The 19212-nt window shown below is 42.5% G+C and overlaps 1 protein-coding gene across 2 annotated transcripts in view; it reads left to right on the top strand.

Moving 5' to 3' along the window:
• The window catches only part of LOC110523921 (homeodomain-interacting protein kinase 3), a 50964-nt gene extending 32105 nt beyond the window's left edge, over window positions 1-18859 (top strand). For both annotated transcript variants that reach the window (XM_021603074.2, XM_021603083.2), the window contains exons 3-15: window positions 4407-4530; window positions 6973-7092; window positions 8416-8502; window positions 8676-8860; window positions 9042-9195; window positions 9455-9587; window positions 9719-9828; window positions 10019-10137; window positions 10251-10409; window positions 10744-11187; window positions 11316-11572; window positions 14298-14428; window positions 14600-18859. In XM_021603074.2, the coding sequence (XP_021458749.2) occupies window positions 4407-4530; window positions 6973-7092; window positions 8416-8502; window positions 8676-8860; window positions 9042-9195; window positions 9455-9587; window positions 9719-9828; window positions 10019-10137; window positions 10251-10409; window positions 10744-11187; window positions 11316-11572; window positions 14298-14428; window positions 14600-15013 (2437 nt within the window). In that variant the 3' untranslated portion in view covers window positions 15014-18859. The remainder of the gene's footprint in view (window positions 1-4406; window positions 4531-6972; window positions 7093-8415; window positions 8503-8675; window positions 8861-9041; window positions 9196-9454; window positions 9588-9718; window positions 9829-10018; window positions 10138-10250; window positions 10410-10743; window positions 11188-11315; window positions 11573-14297; window positions 14429-14599) is intronic.
• Window positions 18860-19212: the final 353 nt, after the last annotated feature.

The raw sequence follows: 19212 nt of genomic DNA, 5'->3' as shown, positions 1-19212 counted from the left end.
TGTGCTGACAGATTGAGGAAACCCCCTCACAGCTCCCCCTAATCGGCATTGCCCTGACACATGTAGTGTTTATTTTAGTAGATTGAGTTTAGTTAGGGCCATGGTTAGATTTTCCCTGCTCCTGGGCCTGTGGAAGACATGTGTTTTCCCCAGAACAGCTGCAGTGTGCAGAATTCCCCTGGACCACAGGGAGGCGGATACCCAGGCCTTGTTGACCAGGCGGTCAGATCCTCGGTCACAGTAGCCTAGGAAACACGTTCTCTAGGGATGAACTTCCTGCTCCAGCCTGGATTAATCAGTTACTTGCATGTTATCTATATTAGTTCATGCTGGTGTTATATAGGCTAGGCTTTATCTCTAATGGGACATTTTGTAATATGATATAACAGACTCTTCTGAACTTAGCTGTAAGCACACCATGTACAGGAGTTTAAAAATTATATTTTTTAAATAACCCACCCACCACTCTAATCCATTCCTTTGCCAATGTTTTGCAAAAAAGGGGAAGACTATCTCTGCTCTGGATAGCTCTCTGACCTAATTTCCACTTTATGCGACGGATACTGACGTTGAAATGTTCTGCGTTCCTCAATGTCCCTTGTCCTTTCTTTGCATCACATAACTCTAACGTTCTGCTCTTTTTTAGGAATGACAGGAAATAGTTAATTGTTGCTTCCCCTTCCAGCACAGGGTAGAAAAACATGAACTGTCCTGATCTTCCTGTTAAAGGCCTTTTATATCAGGTGTTACTTTCCCAGATAGCTAAGGTTTTATACTATGTCTGGTTATCTCTTATTCACACTGGTGCCTGAGGTGAACACTGACTTGACTGTCTGTCTCCCTGTGGGTGTACATGATCCCCCTCAGCTGTTGCCAGTGTTGTCCAGGGCTGGATATAGAGTAACTCTGCATCTCCTCTTCCTGTATGCTGGGTGTGCTAAGCCATGCTGTCATCAGGGCACAGAATTAACTGCTGATGCAAGAGAGGGTGCCCATGGTCACAATATAAGATTGCACTGTTGATATTCTCTTTTTCAGACGTCTCATAGCCATGCCCACTCTTCAGATGTCCAAAAGAGGTTTTGAGAAAGTAGTTATTTCTTGCCTGAAATAATTACAGATGGCCCATTTGTCTGTATCTGAACTGAAGTTTTATGGGTCTCTGCTGCACAATATGATAGACTCTATAACCAGAGGCGCGTACTCATGGATGCCAAAAAGTTTACCTATTAAAAAAAAATAACATGAAAGATAAAATGTTGTCTCTTTCATAAAAATAATAGCCAACCAGCATTGATCTAAACTGTGAATGATGCTAGCACAACAAATAAAGTGTTAACGGAAGCCAGTTTGGATTTGGCTTCACACCAATCACATCACATCAAAAACAGAATGAAATTTACAGAAAAACTTGAATTGTTGCATCTCTTTGTTTCGTTGACCTCCAGTGGCTGGCCAGCTAAAATTGTCCCTTACCTAAAATAAGCCATGCATGGAGCTAGGGATTTGGATTTGTGGTTTTACTTAGTTCTCCACACTGGCCAATGCTTATAACGGCGATGCTAACCATAAATTCATACGTTGTGCCCCAGGCCTGAGAGGATCGAAGTTCAATATGTAGTAGGCTAGTGTTAACTAGCTGGCCTGGCGCATCGTTGTCCATGAAAGGAAGTATGCTAACGAGCAAGCATTTTAGCCAGGTAACCTAGGACAACGAACTAAAAGCGTGTACTGTATGACAGTCAGACCTTTTCGTTAACATGGAGGGGAGGATGTCGTTTGCGTTTCTCTACAAGTAGGGTGAGTCAACATGTTTTTTTTTTTTACTCACGCGCACACATCGGCACCATGGACAGCTACTTCATATTTAGCTTGGACTTAATTGTTTTTGATATCTTTTTAGTTGTCACTATATTAGACTAAGCATAAGTTAGTTCATGTTGAAATGGTGCTGGAATAGTGGAGGCAGCTCCTGTTTTCTTTTAGACTTGCAGTAACTCTCCGTGGTTACTAAACAACCGTTGATTTAGAGTCTGAAAATGTCGGAAACATTAACTTGCTTGATCCTGCTGTAGGTCATGTAACTGTTCGATACATATAAAAATGCTTTGTGGACGTCACCTGACGTATTGCTCTCTGGTTTTGCGATGAAACAGGTTATTGTCTCTGCTTTAGGCCTATACACACAGTGCATTTGGACAGTATTCAGACACCTTGACTTTTTCAAAATGTTACGTTACAGCCTTATAAAATGGATTCAATAGTGTTTTGCCCCCTCATCAATCTACACACACTAAGCCATAATTTAGAAATTATTGCAAATGTATAAAAATTTGAAATTGAAATCACATTTGCATAAGTATTCAGACCCTTTACTCAGTCCAATGTTGAAGCGCCTTTGGCAGCGATTTATAGCCTCAAGTCTTCTTGGGTATGACGCTACAAGCTTGACACACCTGTATTTGGGTAGTTTCCATTATACTCTGCAGATCCTTTCAAGGGCTCTGGCTGGTTCACTCAAGGACATTGAGACTTGTACCGAAGCCACTCCTGCGTTGTTTTGACTGTGTGCTTAGGGTTGTTTTTTTTTTTCATCAAGGAGCTCTCTGTACTTTGCTCCGTTAATCTTTGCCTAGACCCTGACTAGTCTCCCAGTCCCTGAAGCCGAAAGACTTTCCCATAGCATGATGCTACCACCACAATGCTTCACCTTAGGGATGGTATTGGCCAGGTGATGAGCGGTGCCAGTTTTCCTTCAGACATGACGCTTGGCATTCAGGCCAAAGAGTTCAATCTTGGTTTCATCAGTCCAGATAATCTGGTTTCCTTGAGGTGCCTTTTCGCAAACTCCTAGCGGGCTGTCATGTGCCTTTTTACTGATGTGTGACCACTACCATGAAGGCCTGTTTTGGTGGAATGCTGCAGAGATGGCTGTCCTTCTGGAAGGTTCTCCCATTTCCACAGAGGAACTCTGGAGCTCTGTCAGTGACAATTGGGTTCTTGGTCACCTCCCTGACCAAGTCCCTTCTCCCCCAACTGCTTAGTTTGGCCGGGCAGCCAGCTCTAGGACAAGACTTGGTGGTTCCAAACTTCCATTTAGGAATGATGGAGGCCACCGTGTTCTTGGGGACCTTCAATGCTGCAGAAATGTTTTGGTACCCTTCCCGAGATCTGTGCCTCGACACAATCCTGTCTCGGAGGTCTACGGACAATTCCTTCAACCTCATTGCTTGATTTTTGCTCTGACATGCACTGTCAATTGTGGGACCTTTATATAGACAGTTGGGTCCCTTTCCAAATCATGTCCAATCAATTGAATCTACCACAGGTGGACTCCAATCAAGTTGTAGAAACATCTCAAGGATGATCAATGGAAACAGCATGCACCTGAAATGAATTTAGAATCTCATAGCAAAGGGGCTGAATTCTTATATAAATAAGGTATTTGTTTTACATTTTTTTTTATACATTGGCAACAATTTCTAAACTGTTTTGGCTTTGTCATTATGGGGTATTGTGAATAGATTGACATGTTTTAATCCATTTTAGAATCAAGCTGTAACGTAACAATGTGGACAAAGTTACGGTCCGAATACTTTCAGAATGCACTGTATCATGGTGGCAAGGCATAAGAACTAACCTGTTGTAGAGCAAACAACTTCTCCAGTTATTTTACCTGCCCACCGCTACTGGATATAACCTCCCATTTTGCATGCACTTCTCTAAGGGGTTGGGTTAAATGTGGAAGACACATTTCAGTTGAATACGTTCAGTTGAACAACTGACTAGGTTTCCGCCCTTTCCGTAGAACTAAGAGCCTGTTTTTTTTTTTTTTTTTTTTTTTTGGTCACACTTTCTCTCGCTGAATTTGTTTCAGCATTTATCCATCGACAGACGTTTCCTGCCAGCAGGATATCAAAACCGAGTGATGACTTCACAGGTTACCTTGTGTGTCACACTATAATGGTCGCATTAGGGTGTTGCATCTGTCAAGGCAGCCGCTGTGCTCCGCCTTGGTTTTAAAATGGTAACTGATTGATTGGCCTTAATTTTTTATGGAAGTGGAACCTTACGGTATTGTCCACAAAATTGCTTGATGGCCGTCAAAGTCCACGAGCGTCACTCTCTCGGCTTGATTAAACATTTGTTTTGTGTGCGTGTGTGCTCTGTCTCAGTATTTGTGAAGAACTAATACGAGTTCAATATACAGTACCTACTGTGTTTGTGTGACCTCATGGTCTTCATACATGAGTTCCCACAATAAATCATGTTAGTTACGATCTCATCTTGAGTTCCCTGCCCTCCCATGAGTATAACAAATCCAATGCCTGTTGTATGTGTGTAACAATGGTTGTTGAAAGTGCTCCCCACTAAACTCTTTCCTGTTTTGTATTCCCTATATACAGGGCTCCAGAGATCATCCTGGGTCTGCCGTTCTGTGAGGCCATCGACATGTGGTCCCTGGGCTGTGTCATCGCTGAGCTCTTTCTGGGCTGGCCCCTCTACCCAGGAGCACTGGAGTATGACCAGGTAAATCAAAGCACCTGCCTGACATCTCCAAAGCTAGCAGACTGTCAAGGGAAGAGAGCGATACTGACAGAACTGACATCTCAGTGAAGACTGGCCACACACAGACCAGTGGAGCAGTGTAACAGCCCCTGATGCCTGTGTGCTGGTGTGTTTTGAATCTAAATGTGATGGTTAAAGCCTCCACTTTTCGTTTGTTTTCTTATTGAAACCCTGTCTTATTTTGTTGGTGCTCTCTAAGCAGTGACGCATACGAATACAAAATGTCTCATCTGGACATTAATGGAACAGGAAATTGGCTGTGTCATCTTTGATTATTTCCCTTAGGCCAGTAACTAAGTGATTGGGACTGAGTCCCCCAGCTTAAAGGGGAGACCATGGTAAAGCTCTGTGGTGTGCTGGGGCAGGGCTGTCATTCTTGGGTCTAGTGGTCATTTGGACCACGACCAGGCAGTAGTGCTTTGCTGACCATGAGCCCCCCTGACTGCTGCACCGCGCCAGCGCTGGGTCCAGTTCCATGCCACACAGCAAAATGTATTTATAAGCCTAATGCTAGACACACCACACACACCTCGACCCACCCCCACCACCACCACCCCAAGCCTGCACCATCAGCAGGTTCTCACTTCATTGCTCTCACTGTGTTTGTGCAGCGTTGTGGCAACCCAATTTGAATCTCTATAACATCCAAATCATCAAGCCTTAAACAGAGCCAGTTAATCTCGCCGGTCTCCTGGCTGTATTGAGAGATACAGCGGCAGCTTTGCAGAGTGAGGAAAAACCCCTGCCTCCTGTCCTAACACATGCCTGGTCTTGTAGTTTTAGCAGCTCTAAGGCACAGTGTTTTGGCTGGAAGAGGGTAGATATGACGTACCCTTTCTGAGAAATAGGCCTTACTGGCTTTACTGTCAGGGACAGATGCTAACTTGTATTTGTCATACTGTCAGTGTCACTGCTCCCACAGGAGAGCAAGTGTCAAAATCTAAGTCTGGTCTATTGCTGTTTTTAAAAACAATTTTAGTAATGAGCTCATGGGCAGCAATGACGTTGTTTGAATAATAAAGAAGTAGATCTCGTCATTATTGTTTTTGCCATGTTACCAGATGAGCAACATGTCTTTTTGTAAGGTGATTTTTTTTTTTTTTTTTTTTTTTTTTTTTTGCATTTATCTAGGTCACCCTACCTCCACTTTGTGGGATTGGAAAGGTTTCCATGGCGATTTTGGAGCACATTACATCTGTCCTGGGCATGTCAAGTGGCTCTCAGCATATTGGCCTGGCAAAGTAGCAAGGGATTAGCAGCAGTACTATAATAGAGTAACCGATATTCCTACTGGAATTATATTTTACAAGTGTATGACGTGTGTCTATTTACTCCGTTTGGAAGACCTACATGTAACTTTTTGATTAGCTTGGATTAGTAGAGACCGAAACACCCTGTTTCGCTTAAGTGTCTTTGTCCTGCGGGTATGTTTGGTAGGGCTGGGATAGCCGTGTGCCTGTGTCAGGCTCCCGATGTGGGGGTGACGGAATGCTGCTAATGGGAAGTTCTCCTCGACACTTCTCTCACAAACCTCACAACTCCATGACCACACTTGGCGGTCCAGTCATTGCATGCCATCAATAGCAGTGCAGTGGTCAGCTCTATTTACGTCCTGCATTAAAATACTATTGTGTAGTTTGTTTTGATGAATATCTGTGTAGTGCCATCAGGGTTTTTTCAAGATCAAAATGGGGTTTTGGGTGGTTGGCGTGGCCAATGGTGCGGTCGCTGACCACCATTTTTAGAGGCCCTCCTGTTGACTGCAGTAACAAATGTACATTTCCTGCAGTTCCACACATCTTGCCATGGCTTATGCTATCTGACTGACTCAAACATAACAAAATCAATGGCTATTCAATGACAAAAATACAATACACATTTTTGGGGGGAATTTTTGATTCTCTGTCTAGCTTTTATTTTGGTGATTGTTAGTTCTCAAAGATGATCTTATTTGAAAATATAGGTCCATTATCTTTTCTACATACTTCACATCCGGTGTTAGTCATTTATGTTGACATGTTTGTCCATTATCCTTAATGTTGGTGATTCCTTTGTAGATGTATTCAGAAAGTATTCGTACCCCTTGACTTATTCCACATACAGCCTAAATTCGAAATATATATATATATATATATATATATATATTTTTTTTTATTTTTTTTTATTTTTTTATCCTTCTACACACAATGCCCCATAATGACAAAGTGAAAACATGTTTTTAGAAATGTTGTGAGAAAATGGGTGAGAAAATCAATATAATCAGGCTGTAACACAACAAAATGTGGAATAAGTCAAGGGGTATGAATACTTTCTGAAGGCACTGTATATTAGTAGGTCCAACAAGCAGGAATATGATGTAAACGCTGCAATCATATTGTCTTCCTCTATCTTTCTCCTACACAGATTCGCTACATATCTCAGACACAAGTGTTGCCGGGGGAGCAACTGCTAAACGCGGGGACCAAGACATCCCGCTTCTTCTGCAAAGAGTCCGACTCGCCTTATGCTTCCTGGAGACTGAAGGTAACATTGACACTCTGATTCCTGAACATGGGCATCCTAGACCAGGGCCAGGCAACTACATTGAACAAAAATATATAAATATCAACATGTGAAATGTTAGTCCCATGTTTCCTGAGCTGAAATAAAAGGTCCCAGAAATGTTCCTTACACGCGCAAAGCTTATTTCTCTTAAATGTTGTGCACAAATTAGTTTACATCCCTGTTAGTGAGCATTTCTCATTTTGAAAAGATAATCCATCCACCTGACAGGTGTGGCATATCAATAAGCTGATTAAGCAGCATGATCATTACACTGGTGCACCTTGTGCTGGGGACAATAAAAGGCCACTATAAAATGTGCAGTTTTGTCGCACAACACAATGCCACAAAGTTTTGAGGGAGCATGCAATTGGCATGCTGACTGCAGGAATGTCCATTAGAGCTGTTGCTAGAAAGTTGAATGTTCATTTCTCTACCATAAGCTGCCTCCAATGTTGTTTTAGAGAATTTGGCAGTATGTCCAACTGGCCTCACAATCGCAGACCATGTATGGTGTGGGCGAGTGTTTGCTGATGTCAATGTTAACCCCACCGCCACCATGGGGCACTCTTATGGTATGGGCAGGCATAAGCTACGGAACACAAACACAATTGCATTTTATCAATGGCAATTTCAATGCAGAGATACCGTGACAAGATCCTGAGGCCCATCGTCATGCCATTCATCCGCCGCCATCACCTCATGTTTCAGCATTAAAATGCACGGCCCCGTGTCATAATGATCTGTACACAATTCCTGGAAGCTGAAAATGTCCGTTCTTCCATGGCCTGCATACTCACGACATGCCATCCATTGAGCACATTTGGGATGCTCTGGATTGACGTGTACGACAGACAGCGTGTTCCAGTTCCCGCCAATATCCAGCAACTTTGCCAGCCATTGATTTAGCCGCGGGATGATTTGTCATAGCAGATGGTAAGGTGGCCGGAACATAATTGTAATAATTTTGAGTACTGCAAATGGGCCACAACTAAGCCAAAAATCTATTGTATTTGATTACATTGAGACACGATCACATATCTATTTTATTTGTGGGAATACTTGGAACAGATTTCCTGAATTATTATTATTATTATTATTATTATTTTATTTTATTGCTGAACTGGTCATTTTATTTTTCAGGTTTTTGTGCAAAAAATAAATCACTCACGGACCAAAAACCGAACCGCATGTTGCCGACACCTGTCATAAACCATCAACAGACCCAGTTCTGAGTACACTAGGTAGAATTCTAGAGAATGCATGTTCACAATTGAAGACTCCTCACATTTTTTGTTTCTGCAGACGACAGAGGAGCATGAGGCTGAGACGGGGATGAAATCCAAAGAGGCCAGGAAGTACATTTTTAGCAGTCTGGATGACATAGCACATGTGAGTACAAAACTTTGCTTAAATGTGTCAGATAATCACATCATTCAAAGTACGAATTTGCGTACAAGTAAATTATGTGTGAAAACGACCTTATGATACAGTAGTGTGACAAGTGAATACCTGTGTATTTTGATACATAGTAGCTAAAGAGGTTGGTTTTGTTTTGCTGCCAGGTGAATCTGGTGCTGAATATGGATGGCAGTGACTCGCTGGCAGAGAAGGCAGACCGGATGGAGTTTGTGGGCCTGCTGAAGACCATGTTGCTGATTGATGCTGAGAAGAGGCTTGCTCCCTCAGATGCCCTCAACCATCCCTTTGTCACCATGCAGCACCTTCTTGACTTCCCCCACAGCAATCAGTAAGTCTAGCCTAGGGCTAAACAATAACATAACAAACCCAACAAAAGCTCTTCCATGCTCTACCAAGAAATTAACTACAAACTGATTACAGATGGACACTGATCAGAAGTATGCTGCAATGTTCCATGAATGCGCTCTGCCCGATCGTCCATCTCACCCGTTCTCCTCCCTTTTCTCCAGTGTTCAATCGTGTTTCCACATCATGGATGCCTGTCAATCACGTCCCAACACTTACGATACACTCAACCGCAACAAAGCACCGTTCCACAGACCCTCAAACAACTCAGCTGGACTGCCAATGGCCTTCAATAAAATGGGATCGGTTCACTCCCAGGTAATCTATTCATCACAATTACAAGAAGCTTAATGTATGGCCTGAATGGATGTAAACTTGAAATCTGTTACATTTATGGTTGGGGTAAATAGACTTCTTATTTAACCAATATTGCCACCTACAGGATTATTGGTGCTATTGAATTGCTATTAATATTTACCTTTAATGGTACTGCTGTCTCTCTCACTTCAGTGTCTGAAGTAAATAATGAAAAGAAAAGTTGATGAAACTTAACCCCCCCCCCCCACCCCCTATGCAGGCTTTGACGCAGGCTTTGACGCAGTCTGCTCCCTCTGTGATGCATCCTGGGATGCTGCAGACTGGAAATGGTCAGTTTGGGTGTAACGACTCCTTTCAGCCAGCCCTCATCCTTTGCCCCCCAACCATGCAAGGTATGGAGCGCTTCAAATTAGCACACAATCTAGTCATTTCATGAGAGATACAATATTAATGCTGGATTTACAGTGGCCTTGTCGATCAAAGTTCAAATCCAATACTAGGCTATGCTTGTTGTTTCATGTAGCTAACCCAAACCAGTCAGGATATGCAGTTCGGATGGAGAGCACGATACCAATGGTGAACCAAGCCCCTCCCATACAGCCTTTGCAGATGCGACCTGGAGTTATGGCACAGGTGAGACTGGCTCACATTGGGGATATTTGTTTACAGGGGTCAGATGCCACACTGTACTTAGTTGAGGTCCTTGACTCATGCTAGTCGGAGGTAACACTTTCAAGTGAGGCGGTTTAGGAGTTTGACGCTTCCCTTACCGCATCTTAAAGGTTTATGGCGTGCTAATGATTCCTGTCTTGGTTCTTTGCAGCAACCGTGGCCAAGTAGAGGCCAGCAAATCCTGGTACCAGCCTGGCAGCAAGTGGCTCCTCCTACCTCCTCTATGGCTTCTGATAATGTGGCTGGCCCACAGAGGCTCAGTGACTGGGGGTGAGTTAGTTCACCATAGAAGAAATTACCTTTTTAACACTTACTTCACTTTCCCCTTTCTTTGTACTGTGGAGATAAAACGTATATAATGTTGTTGTTTTGCCTTTTTAAAGGAAAGTACGGCAACACAGCAATCATTACACCAACATGATGCAGCCAATTCTAACCAACCAAATGACCATATCCGGTCCACAACCAATCAACATTGGTATTGCACACGTGGTGTGGCCACAGCCGCACGCCAACAAGAGGAACCAGACCAGTCAGAACAGGTGAGATTTCCTTCTTCCGCCCAACGATTCTCCTCTGTTACAGTTAGATAGTGTCCATGGCAAATCAATGCTGTTGGATTGACCTGAGTTCATTGTTTCTGGCTTGATAAATGATTGATTTTACATCATCATGATAATGTGGCTGGTGACATTTTGCTTCTTGAAAGTCTAATATCTTTAACTTTACTGTTTTGGGACTATAAAAAAATATAAATGTATAGTTTTGAGTGGATTTTCCCTTTAAGTGAGTGTACTACTAAATCATAGTCATATTGTTCTTACATAAACAATAGTCAATGTACGGATAAACAACTTTTACTCTACTACCTATTAGGAGCATGAACTACTCACACAACAACAGGGACATCCAAATCTCAATGTGCCGATCTCCAAAGATGTCCGACCGTGTTAGTAACACAGGAGGAGGCGATTTGTCCCATCGGGAGAGGCCTGTGGAGGTTCAGCAGGAAAGAAGTGAAGAAGTGAGCTGCTGTAAGGCAGTGGAGGACGAGCGGATAGATATGTCCCACCAGCAGCGAGAGTCTGCGGTCATCGATGACCTACCCAGCCCCACCCTCAGCGTAATCAGTATCAGCAGTGACACGGATGGGGAGGAGGATTCTTCCTGCAGGTGCAAAGGCGGCTCTGACTGCGAGGCTTGTAAGGGCTCTCTGAACATGGAGAGGGTGTGCTCCCTCAGCAGCCCAGACAGCACCCTCAGCACCAGCTCCTCTGCCTCGGTGCAGTCCAGCCCGTCCCCCTGCAAGAGGCCCAACAGGTACTGCCAAACTGCACAACTTTTGATAACTTGCCTGAGGGGTCAAAGTCTTGATCATCAGTAGCACGCCTGTGCATTTAGTTGTTCTGTTAGTTATTCTGTTATTGATTGTGTTTGTCTGTTTTCAGCATGTCTGAGGATGATGGTCATGGGAGCGGCTGCGAGACGGTAGACGGTTCCCCCGCCTCGGACTCCAGCCAGAGCCACAGCCCCTACCTGGAGAGCCGCTACCTAGGCAACCACAACCATCAGTCCCTGGGTATGACGACGCGTGGCATGGACCCTGAGAACGATCCCAGCAAGCTCCCAGTGAGAACCATGGTGGTGCCCCCTATGAGGGTGGTGCAGAACAACAACAACATGGACCAGCACACAGACAGAACGGGTCAGTTTCTATTTGGAGAATTTCATGTCAATTATTTCAGTATTAACAGTAAGAATAGGCCTATACAGTAATGTTTTGTGTAATGCAAAGGGCTGGTTAGAACTGATCTCTGAACTGTTAAAAGTTAATTTATGGAATTTCTTTCCTCAATGCGTTTGAGCCAATTATTGTGTTGTGACAAGGTGGTATACGGAAGATAGCCCTATTTGGTAAAATACCAAGTCCGTATTATGGAAAGAACAGCTCAAGTATGCAAAGAGAAACAACAGTCCATCATTACTTTAAGACATATAAAGGTCAGTCAATCTGGAAAATTTCAAGAACTTCTTAAAGCGTAGTTGCAAAAGCCATCAAGCACTATGATGAAACTGGCTCATGAGGACCGCCACAGGAAAGGAAGACCCAGAGTTACCTCTGCTGCAGGGGATAAGTCCATTAGAATTACCAGCCTCAGAAATTGTAGCCCAAATAAATGCTTCACAGAGTTCAAGTAACAGACACATCTCAACATCAACTGTTCAGAGGAGGCCTTCATGGTCGAATTGCTGCAAAGAAACCACTAATAAAGGACACCAATAATAAGAAGAGACTTGCTTCGGCCAAGAAACACGATTTAATGTACATTAGACCGGTGGAAATCTGTCTTTTGGTCTGATGTGTCCAAATTTGATAAATTTGGTTCCAAGCACTGTCTTTGTGAGACGCAGAGTAGGTGAACGGATGATCTCTGCATGTGTGAGTCCCACCGTGAAGCATGGAGGAGGTGTGATGGTTTTGGGGTGCTTTGCTGGTGACACTGTTGGGGATTTGTTTAGAATTCAAGGCACACTTAACCAGCATGGCTACCACAGCATTCTGCAGCGATGCACCATCCCATCTGGTTTGGGCTTAGTCCCACTATCATTTGTTTTTCATCAGGACAGTCACCCAACACACACCTCCAGGCTGTGTAAGGGCTATTTGACCAAGAAGGAGAGTGGTGGAGTGCTGCATCCCCCTCTCAACCCAATTGAGATGGTTTGGGATGAGTTGGACCATAGAGTAAAGGAAAAGCAGCCAACAAGTGCTCAGCATGTGGGAAGTCCTTCAAGACTGTTGGGAAAGCATTCCAGGTGAAGCTGATTTGAGAGAATGCAAAGGGTGGCTACTTTGAAGAATCTAATATATAACATATTTTGAACTGTTTAAACTGTTTAACAATTTTTCTATTTCATAGTTTTGATGTCTTCTCTAGTATTCTACAATATAGAAAATAGTAAAAATAAAGAAAAACCCTTGAGAGAGTAGGTGTGCAAAAATAAATACATTTTTTTTGGGGGGGGGGTGTAAGTCAAAGATAATGGACTTATATATTTTATATTAGTATAATCTTTGAGAACTAACAATCACCTAAATTAAATCTAGGTAGTCAGAGAATAGAAAATTCAGAAAACAGTCAATTTTTTGCCGTATTTATTTTGTTTGAGCGAAAGAACACTGCATGACAAAATTCATGGAATTATAGAAAATTTGCTTTAAAACCTCATATCTCGGCTCCATGGAGAAATGTGTAGAAATGCAGGAAACAGCTGACTGAAGAGAGGACGGCCGGGATTTGTGCGGTTAAATTACTTTATGCGGTAACGTGGACTTTTAAATGTATTATAGTGTGATGAAAAGTTGTTGCGCTTTGCTGAAATATGTAAGCAAGTCTTTGGTTGTCTAGGCACCACCCTGCAGCATCAACCAGCGCATTCAGTCACATTGGTCATTTTTGAATGCTGGCGGTGCTTTCACTCTAGTGGTAGCATGAGACTGAGTCTACAACCCACACAAGTGGCTCAGGTAGTGCAGCTCATCCAAAATGGAACATCAATGCGAGCTGTGGCAAGAAGGTTTGCTGTGTCTGTCAGCGTAGTGTCCAGAGCATGGAGGCGCTACCAGGAGACAGGCCAGTACACCAGGAGACGTGGAGGTGGCCGTAGGAGGGCAACAACCCAGCAGCAGGACCGCTACCTCCACCTTTGTGCAAGGAGGAGCAGGAGGAGCACTGCCAGAGCCCTGCAAAATGACCTCCAGCAGGCCAGAAATGTGCATGTGTCTGCTCAAACGGTCAGAAACAGACTCCATGAGGGTGGTATGAGGGCCCGACGTCCACAGGTGGGGGTTGAGCTTACAGCCCAACACCGTGCAGGACGTTTTTCATTTTCCAGAGAACACCAAGATTGGCAAATTCGCCCCTGGCACCCAGTGCTCTTCACAGATGAAAGCAGGTTCACACTGAGCACATGACAGACATGACAGAGTCTGGAGACGCCGTGGAGAACGTTCTGCTGCCTCACATCCTCCAGCATGACCGGTTTGGTGGTGGGTCAGTCATGGTGTGGGGTGGCATTTCTTTGGGGGGCCGCACAGCCCTCCATGTGCTTGCCAAAGGTAGCCTGACTGCCATTAGGTACCGAGATGAGATCCTCAGACCCCTTGTGAGACCATATGCTGGTGCGGTTGGCCCTGGGTTCCTCCTAATGCAAGACAATGCTAGACCTCACTCTTACTAATGGGCTTTATTACCACTAGCAAGGAGGAGCAATTGTATTTCTGTCTGCCGAAGTTTCTCTCTCTGTTTATTTCAGCAAAGCATGCTCTTGTTTCCAGTGGGTCCTTATTGGTCTTTTAGCCAGTCATATATTAAAATACTTATTTTATCTGTTAGTCTTACCGATCCCTTTTGTGGTTTCTCTTGCAGTCTTCGAAATCTCGTGCCAGTCCAAAGGGCGTTGCGCCCCCGGACGACTGAACCACCATTCCACACCTCTCCATCCCCGGCAGCAACAGAAGATGACCGCGTTCCAGCAGCAGCCCCTGGGCTTTGGCCAGGTCAGTCCTCCCTTCTTACTGGTGTCTTCCAGGTTTTGTCATTCAAATCTAATTCTACCTGCATCATTTTACTTTTTTGACATTTTAGTAATTTAGCAGGTGCTCTTATCTAGAACGACTTAGACAACACTACAAACTAACGGTTTCTCCCTCTCATCTGCCCACCCTCAGGTCCAGCATTACGGCTCCTGCAACAAGGAGTGGAACGGAAACTATGGGCAGCACCGGCGGCCGCACGCTTACATCCCTCCCACGGTGCACGGCCATGCTTTCACCCTCCCCCACAGCAGCCCCACCCACAACTCGGGACACCACCCCCAGGCCGCCCTACTCTCCTACCCTCCCTCGGCGCCCGTCGCCCACCTTCTGGCCTCGCCCTGCGCCCAGCGGCCCGTTCTGCAGCCCACCTACGGCATTGTCCACCAGGTGACCATGGGCATCAACCACCGGCTGCTGCCCTCACCCACCATCCATCACCAGGGCCAGTACAAACCCCTCTTTCCACCACACTCCTACATCGCCTCGCCCGCCTATACAGGTTTTCCCCTCAGCCCCACCAAACTCAACCAGTACCCTTACATCTGAGAACCAGCCACCCAGGGCCATGGGCCAGCAAGGGCAGCCAGCAGTGACAACTACAACCAAGGCCTTCATCTGTCATCTCTCATGTTATGACGGATAAAGAATCCCCTTTGACTTTAACAAATCATGTTGGTTGATGGTGATGATAATAGAATTGAAACCGTTAGCTTTAAAAATATAATTAAAAAAACATAATGGAAAAAGAATGAATGAATCAGTGAATGATTAAGAAATTCTCACTTAATGTGTTTTTGCACATTTGCTCTGCTTTGTCATTTGGATCGAATGGTTCTCTCTATGAAATGGGTCAAATGGAGGGTTAGAGGTCGTTTTCTCAACCCCCACTTTTCCTGTTTTTCTGTATTGCCTTCTATCTAGCACGTGTGCTAATCACATCACTCGTTAAGCCATCCCAATCTCCAGTGCTAGGACAGCAGAAGTTTGTCTCCGTTCGTTTGTTGGTTCATTGTGGTGTAAAGGTGTTAGTGTTTGCTAATGTCCTCTGTGTTTTCAGTGTGATACCGTCAGTGGTCTGAAAAGGTTGTTCCACACGCTGCATGACGTCGCATGGGCAAAATAACTTAGTCGAGTCGTTGACAGATGCTTAGATGTCACTCTTTCTATGTGTACTGTGAGACTTGCTGCATCGTAACTTGTTCCCACACCTACTAGTGCCTTAAATATATGAGGTTGTTAATGTTACTTATCGCATATATATATATATATAAATATATAAATGTACTGGACTGCAGCACTTGAAGATTATTTTTACTCTGATATGCTTATCAGATAATCAAATAAGTCTTGCTTATTTGGCCTCATTGTATATTTGAGTAGTTGAGCCTCTTTTACCAGAGGACGCCAGCATGCTTTGCTGTGGCAAATGTTTATTTGGTTTGGACTTTTCCCAAATGAACTAATGTACATAAAACAGAATTTGAATGATTTTAATATTTGATAATCAATTTCTAGTCACTTAGTACTTAATTACTAACAGTATTGACACTGTTTTTTTGAAACTGCAGTACAATCTAGATATTAGGCGCTGGTTTGCTGTGTTATGGTTTTTTACAGCCTTTTTCTTAGATTAATACTGATGTGAGGCATAACGTTGACTATCGACAAACATGCAAATAGTTGGTTGGTTCTTGGTACAGTATGATCTCATTATCTTCAGAACACCTATACAGTGTTTGATATACCCATCTATCAACCTACAGTATAATTGCTGGACTATGTAGTGCTTGACAAGGTGTATTGGTTGAGTGCAATTTGCTTTCATTGTTCCATTTAAAGATTTGTCGTCGTCAACTGCTTAGTGCTTATTTTCTACATTCCTTCAGGGAGGAAATATATTTTGAATTTTGTTTTTTAATTGCTTGCATGAGCATTAGATTTTTGTCTTTCCTTACTTTTCAAATGCTCTTTCAGCACCAAAGACTAATTCATATCCTAAGCAAGGTAGCTACTCATTTTCCGTTGACCTCAAGTATTCTGGAGTCATCGAGATGAAATATATTTTAAAAAGGTTTGAGGTTTTATTTTCAGCATTTTGGGCAAGTATGATTATATTATGTATTGAATGTATCCTAGATAAGCTGCTAGCTATGTACTGATTGCCACATCAAAATGATTAACTTAGTTCTTACTGTGTTCTTACTTTTGTATAGTTTCAATTACCATATAATAGAGGTGGATTTTATTTTAGTATAGAGTATACTTAATGGCATTAAGACTTGTTAGTGCCTCTGTATATTTGCTTTGACGTTTTGAAGTGCGATTGTATCTACTGTATTGCAAGTAATGGAATTTAGCTTTTTTTTTGTGTGTGTGTTTTTTCTTTTGTGTGTGCCTATAGCATCAGTATTTTTATCTTATTAAATATAGGTTGGGTTCATCATTGCATACAGTAATTGATGTGTTGACAATTTTGTGTTGATTTTTAGTTATTGTTCTGTTAACACGCTCAAAAGCCTACATCTTACTCGCATTACCATTGATTGACAGATCTGTATTACCATGCAGATATATTTACTGCAACACATCTATTTGGTCCTTATCTAAACATTGGGCTACAGAGAGGCCTTCTTCACATACGTACTATTTGTTATGAAATGGATCAGTAAGCACTTGTTCAAATTTATTGAACTCTCAATATGCTCATCAGGTTCAGTATAAGGTAAAATCCCACACAGTTTTCATGAAATTGCTGTGCTCTGTGGACTTTGACTATATGATTTCTTTTTTAGGCATTTATTTTAAGCCTAAGAAAATGTTCTAAACCCACTTTTTGTATCTAAAGTGGATTGAGAGGGATCTTCTACAGATTATTCTGACCTATTCCTAGTTGATTGACTGAGGCAAATGTGTGGGATTTTTCTTCAATCTTTAATCCAAACAAGGGGGATTGTCAAATGATGACTGATCTTTTTCGCTTTCAAATCTTGCCACTCCTTTTGTAGTTTCATTACATTGTGGACTGAGAGATTTGTTTAAATTTGTTTACTCACTAGCCCCACAACCCCGGACACACACGGATGCATTTTTTTGTCATTCTGACTGTCTATAACCAACCTAGTGCCTTTTTAGATATGTGGTCCAGAGAATAACTGTTTGTCGATAACTCCCTGACCCCTAGGCAGTCCCCTCTCCCGCAGAGGGGTGGCAGTAGAGTCAGATGTGGACGCTCCTCAACAGAATAGAGTATTACACATCCAAGCGGCAGGATGTTAGGATTAAGCAGCCTCTTGTTATTTCAGGACTTCTGCAGCCTGTCTCCAAATATGTTTTACATGTTTGCCATCAGTGAGAAAGCATTCTGCTTCTGGACTCGTGTACAGTGTAATAGAGCTGACAAATCCAATGCATTCTTCTCTCTTGAGAAGCTCTTATGGGTGCTGGCTTCTATCTTCAGATCACTCAACCCCAATGCGCAACCTTAGACCATATGGTCTGAATCCATAAAGCTTTTCTACAGAATATAAAAATACAAATGTTATTCTTAGTCAGGGAATATTTTTTTACACTCTTCACCCAAGACACAGTTTATCTCTTATTGGACATGCACAAATGCAAAGCTTTACATACAATGTGAATGTATATGTGGAGTTGAACATATGGTTTGCGGACTTGACAAAATAGTTTTGTTTTAGTTTTCGATTGGCTACAGAGAATTCTGTTCTGTGTATATGATCAACATCCATATAGCAGCCTTAGTTTTGATGTATCACTTGTTGGTATTTGCTTTAACATCCCACGTAAATATTAGGTCCAAAGTTGTCACATATACTGCAATTGTATTGTTTTATGACTTCCTATATGATTCATTCAGGGTCTTTTGTATTCTACTGTATTAACCTTCCAATCCTTACCACTTTGTTTGATTGCTTTGGATCTTTTTTTGCAGTAATTTCACCTGTTAGCACAAGTTGTATTTCACTTCAATTTATTGGGTAATATACGGTATCTAAACAACACAGCATATAGACTTGATTGTGAAATTGGAACTGTTACTGGTTTAATGTGTAGTTTTTGTGGCTTTATGATTTTGTTTGCTTTTGATTTTATGCTACACTAGTTTGCCATGTAGCAAATGCACTGTGCAATATATATATATATATATATATATATATATATATATATATATTATGAGGACTGGGACAATTTATTATTTTGGATGTAATGTCTTTTACAGTTTGCGGTCGTATTTCTCTCTAGTTCTCAGTGATTTCAATGTGACCAAGCATTATGTACTTTGTCATAAAAAGCGGGTTTTCCTGGTGAATATTGGCGAGTGTCAAATTAAGAATTGGTGTACTATTGTCAAGATTCACTTTGAATAAAAAAAAAAAAAAATGATATTGCTTCAGCCATCTTGTTTGTCACTGTGTTAACCCAGTTTAGCATAAGGTATTTGCTTTGCTAACTTGTATTTTAGTTTGTCCAATTTCAGATACAGTACAATACAGTAGATGAAACGGGTCGAAGCCTATAGCACCACCCTGTGCAAGCAGAGTAGAAAAGCACTACCTGTATTTTGATTGCATTGACCATGTACAGTATAGGGCATGGTAAATCATAGTGATGTAGATGACACCATGTTCCTCAGCTAATGCCTGGAGTGTTCTAAATAATAGCAGACATGTTAATATAAGCTGTCATTTTGAAACCAGGCCAATTTTTAAATAACATGCAATGCTGTT

The sequence above is a fragment of the Oncorhynchus mykiss genome, chromosome 1 (genome assembly GCF_013265735.2).
Source record: "Oncorhynchus mykiss isolate Arlee chromosome 1, USDA_OmykA_1.1, whole genome shotgun sequence".
Classification (NCBI taxonomy): Eukaryota; Metazoa; Chordata; class Actinopteri; order Salmoniformes; family Salmonidae; genus Oncorhynchus; species Oncorhynchus mykiss.
This window is presented reverse-complemented; position numbering and strand designations above follow the sequence as displayed.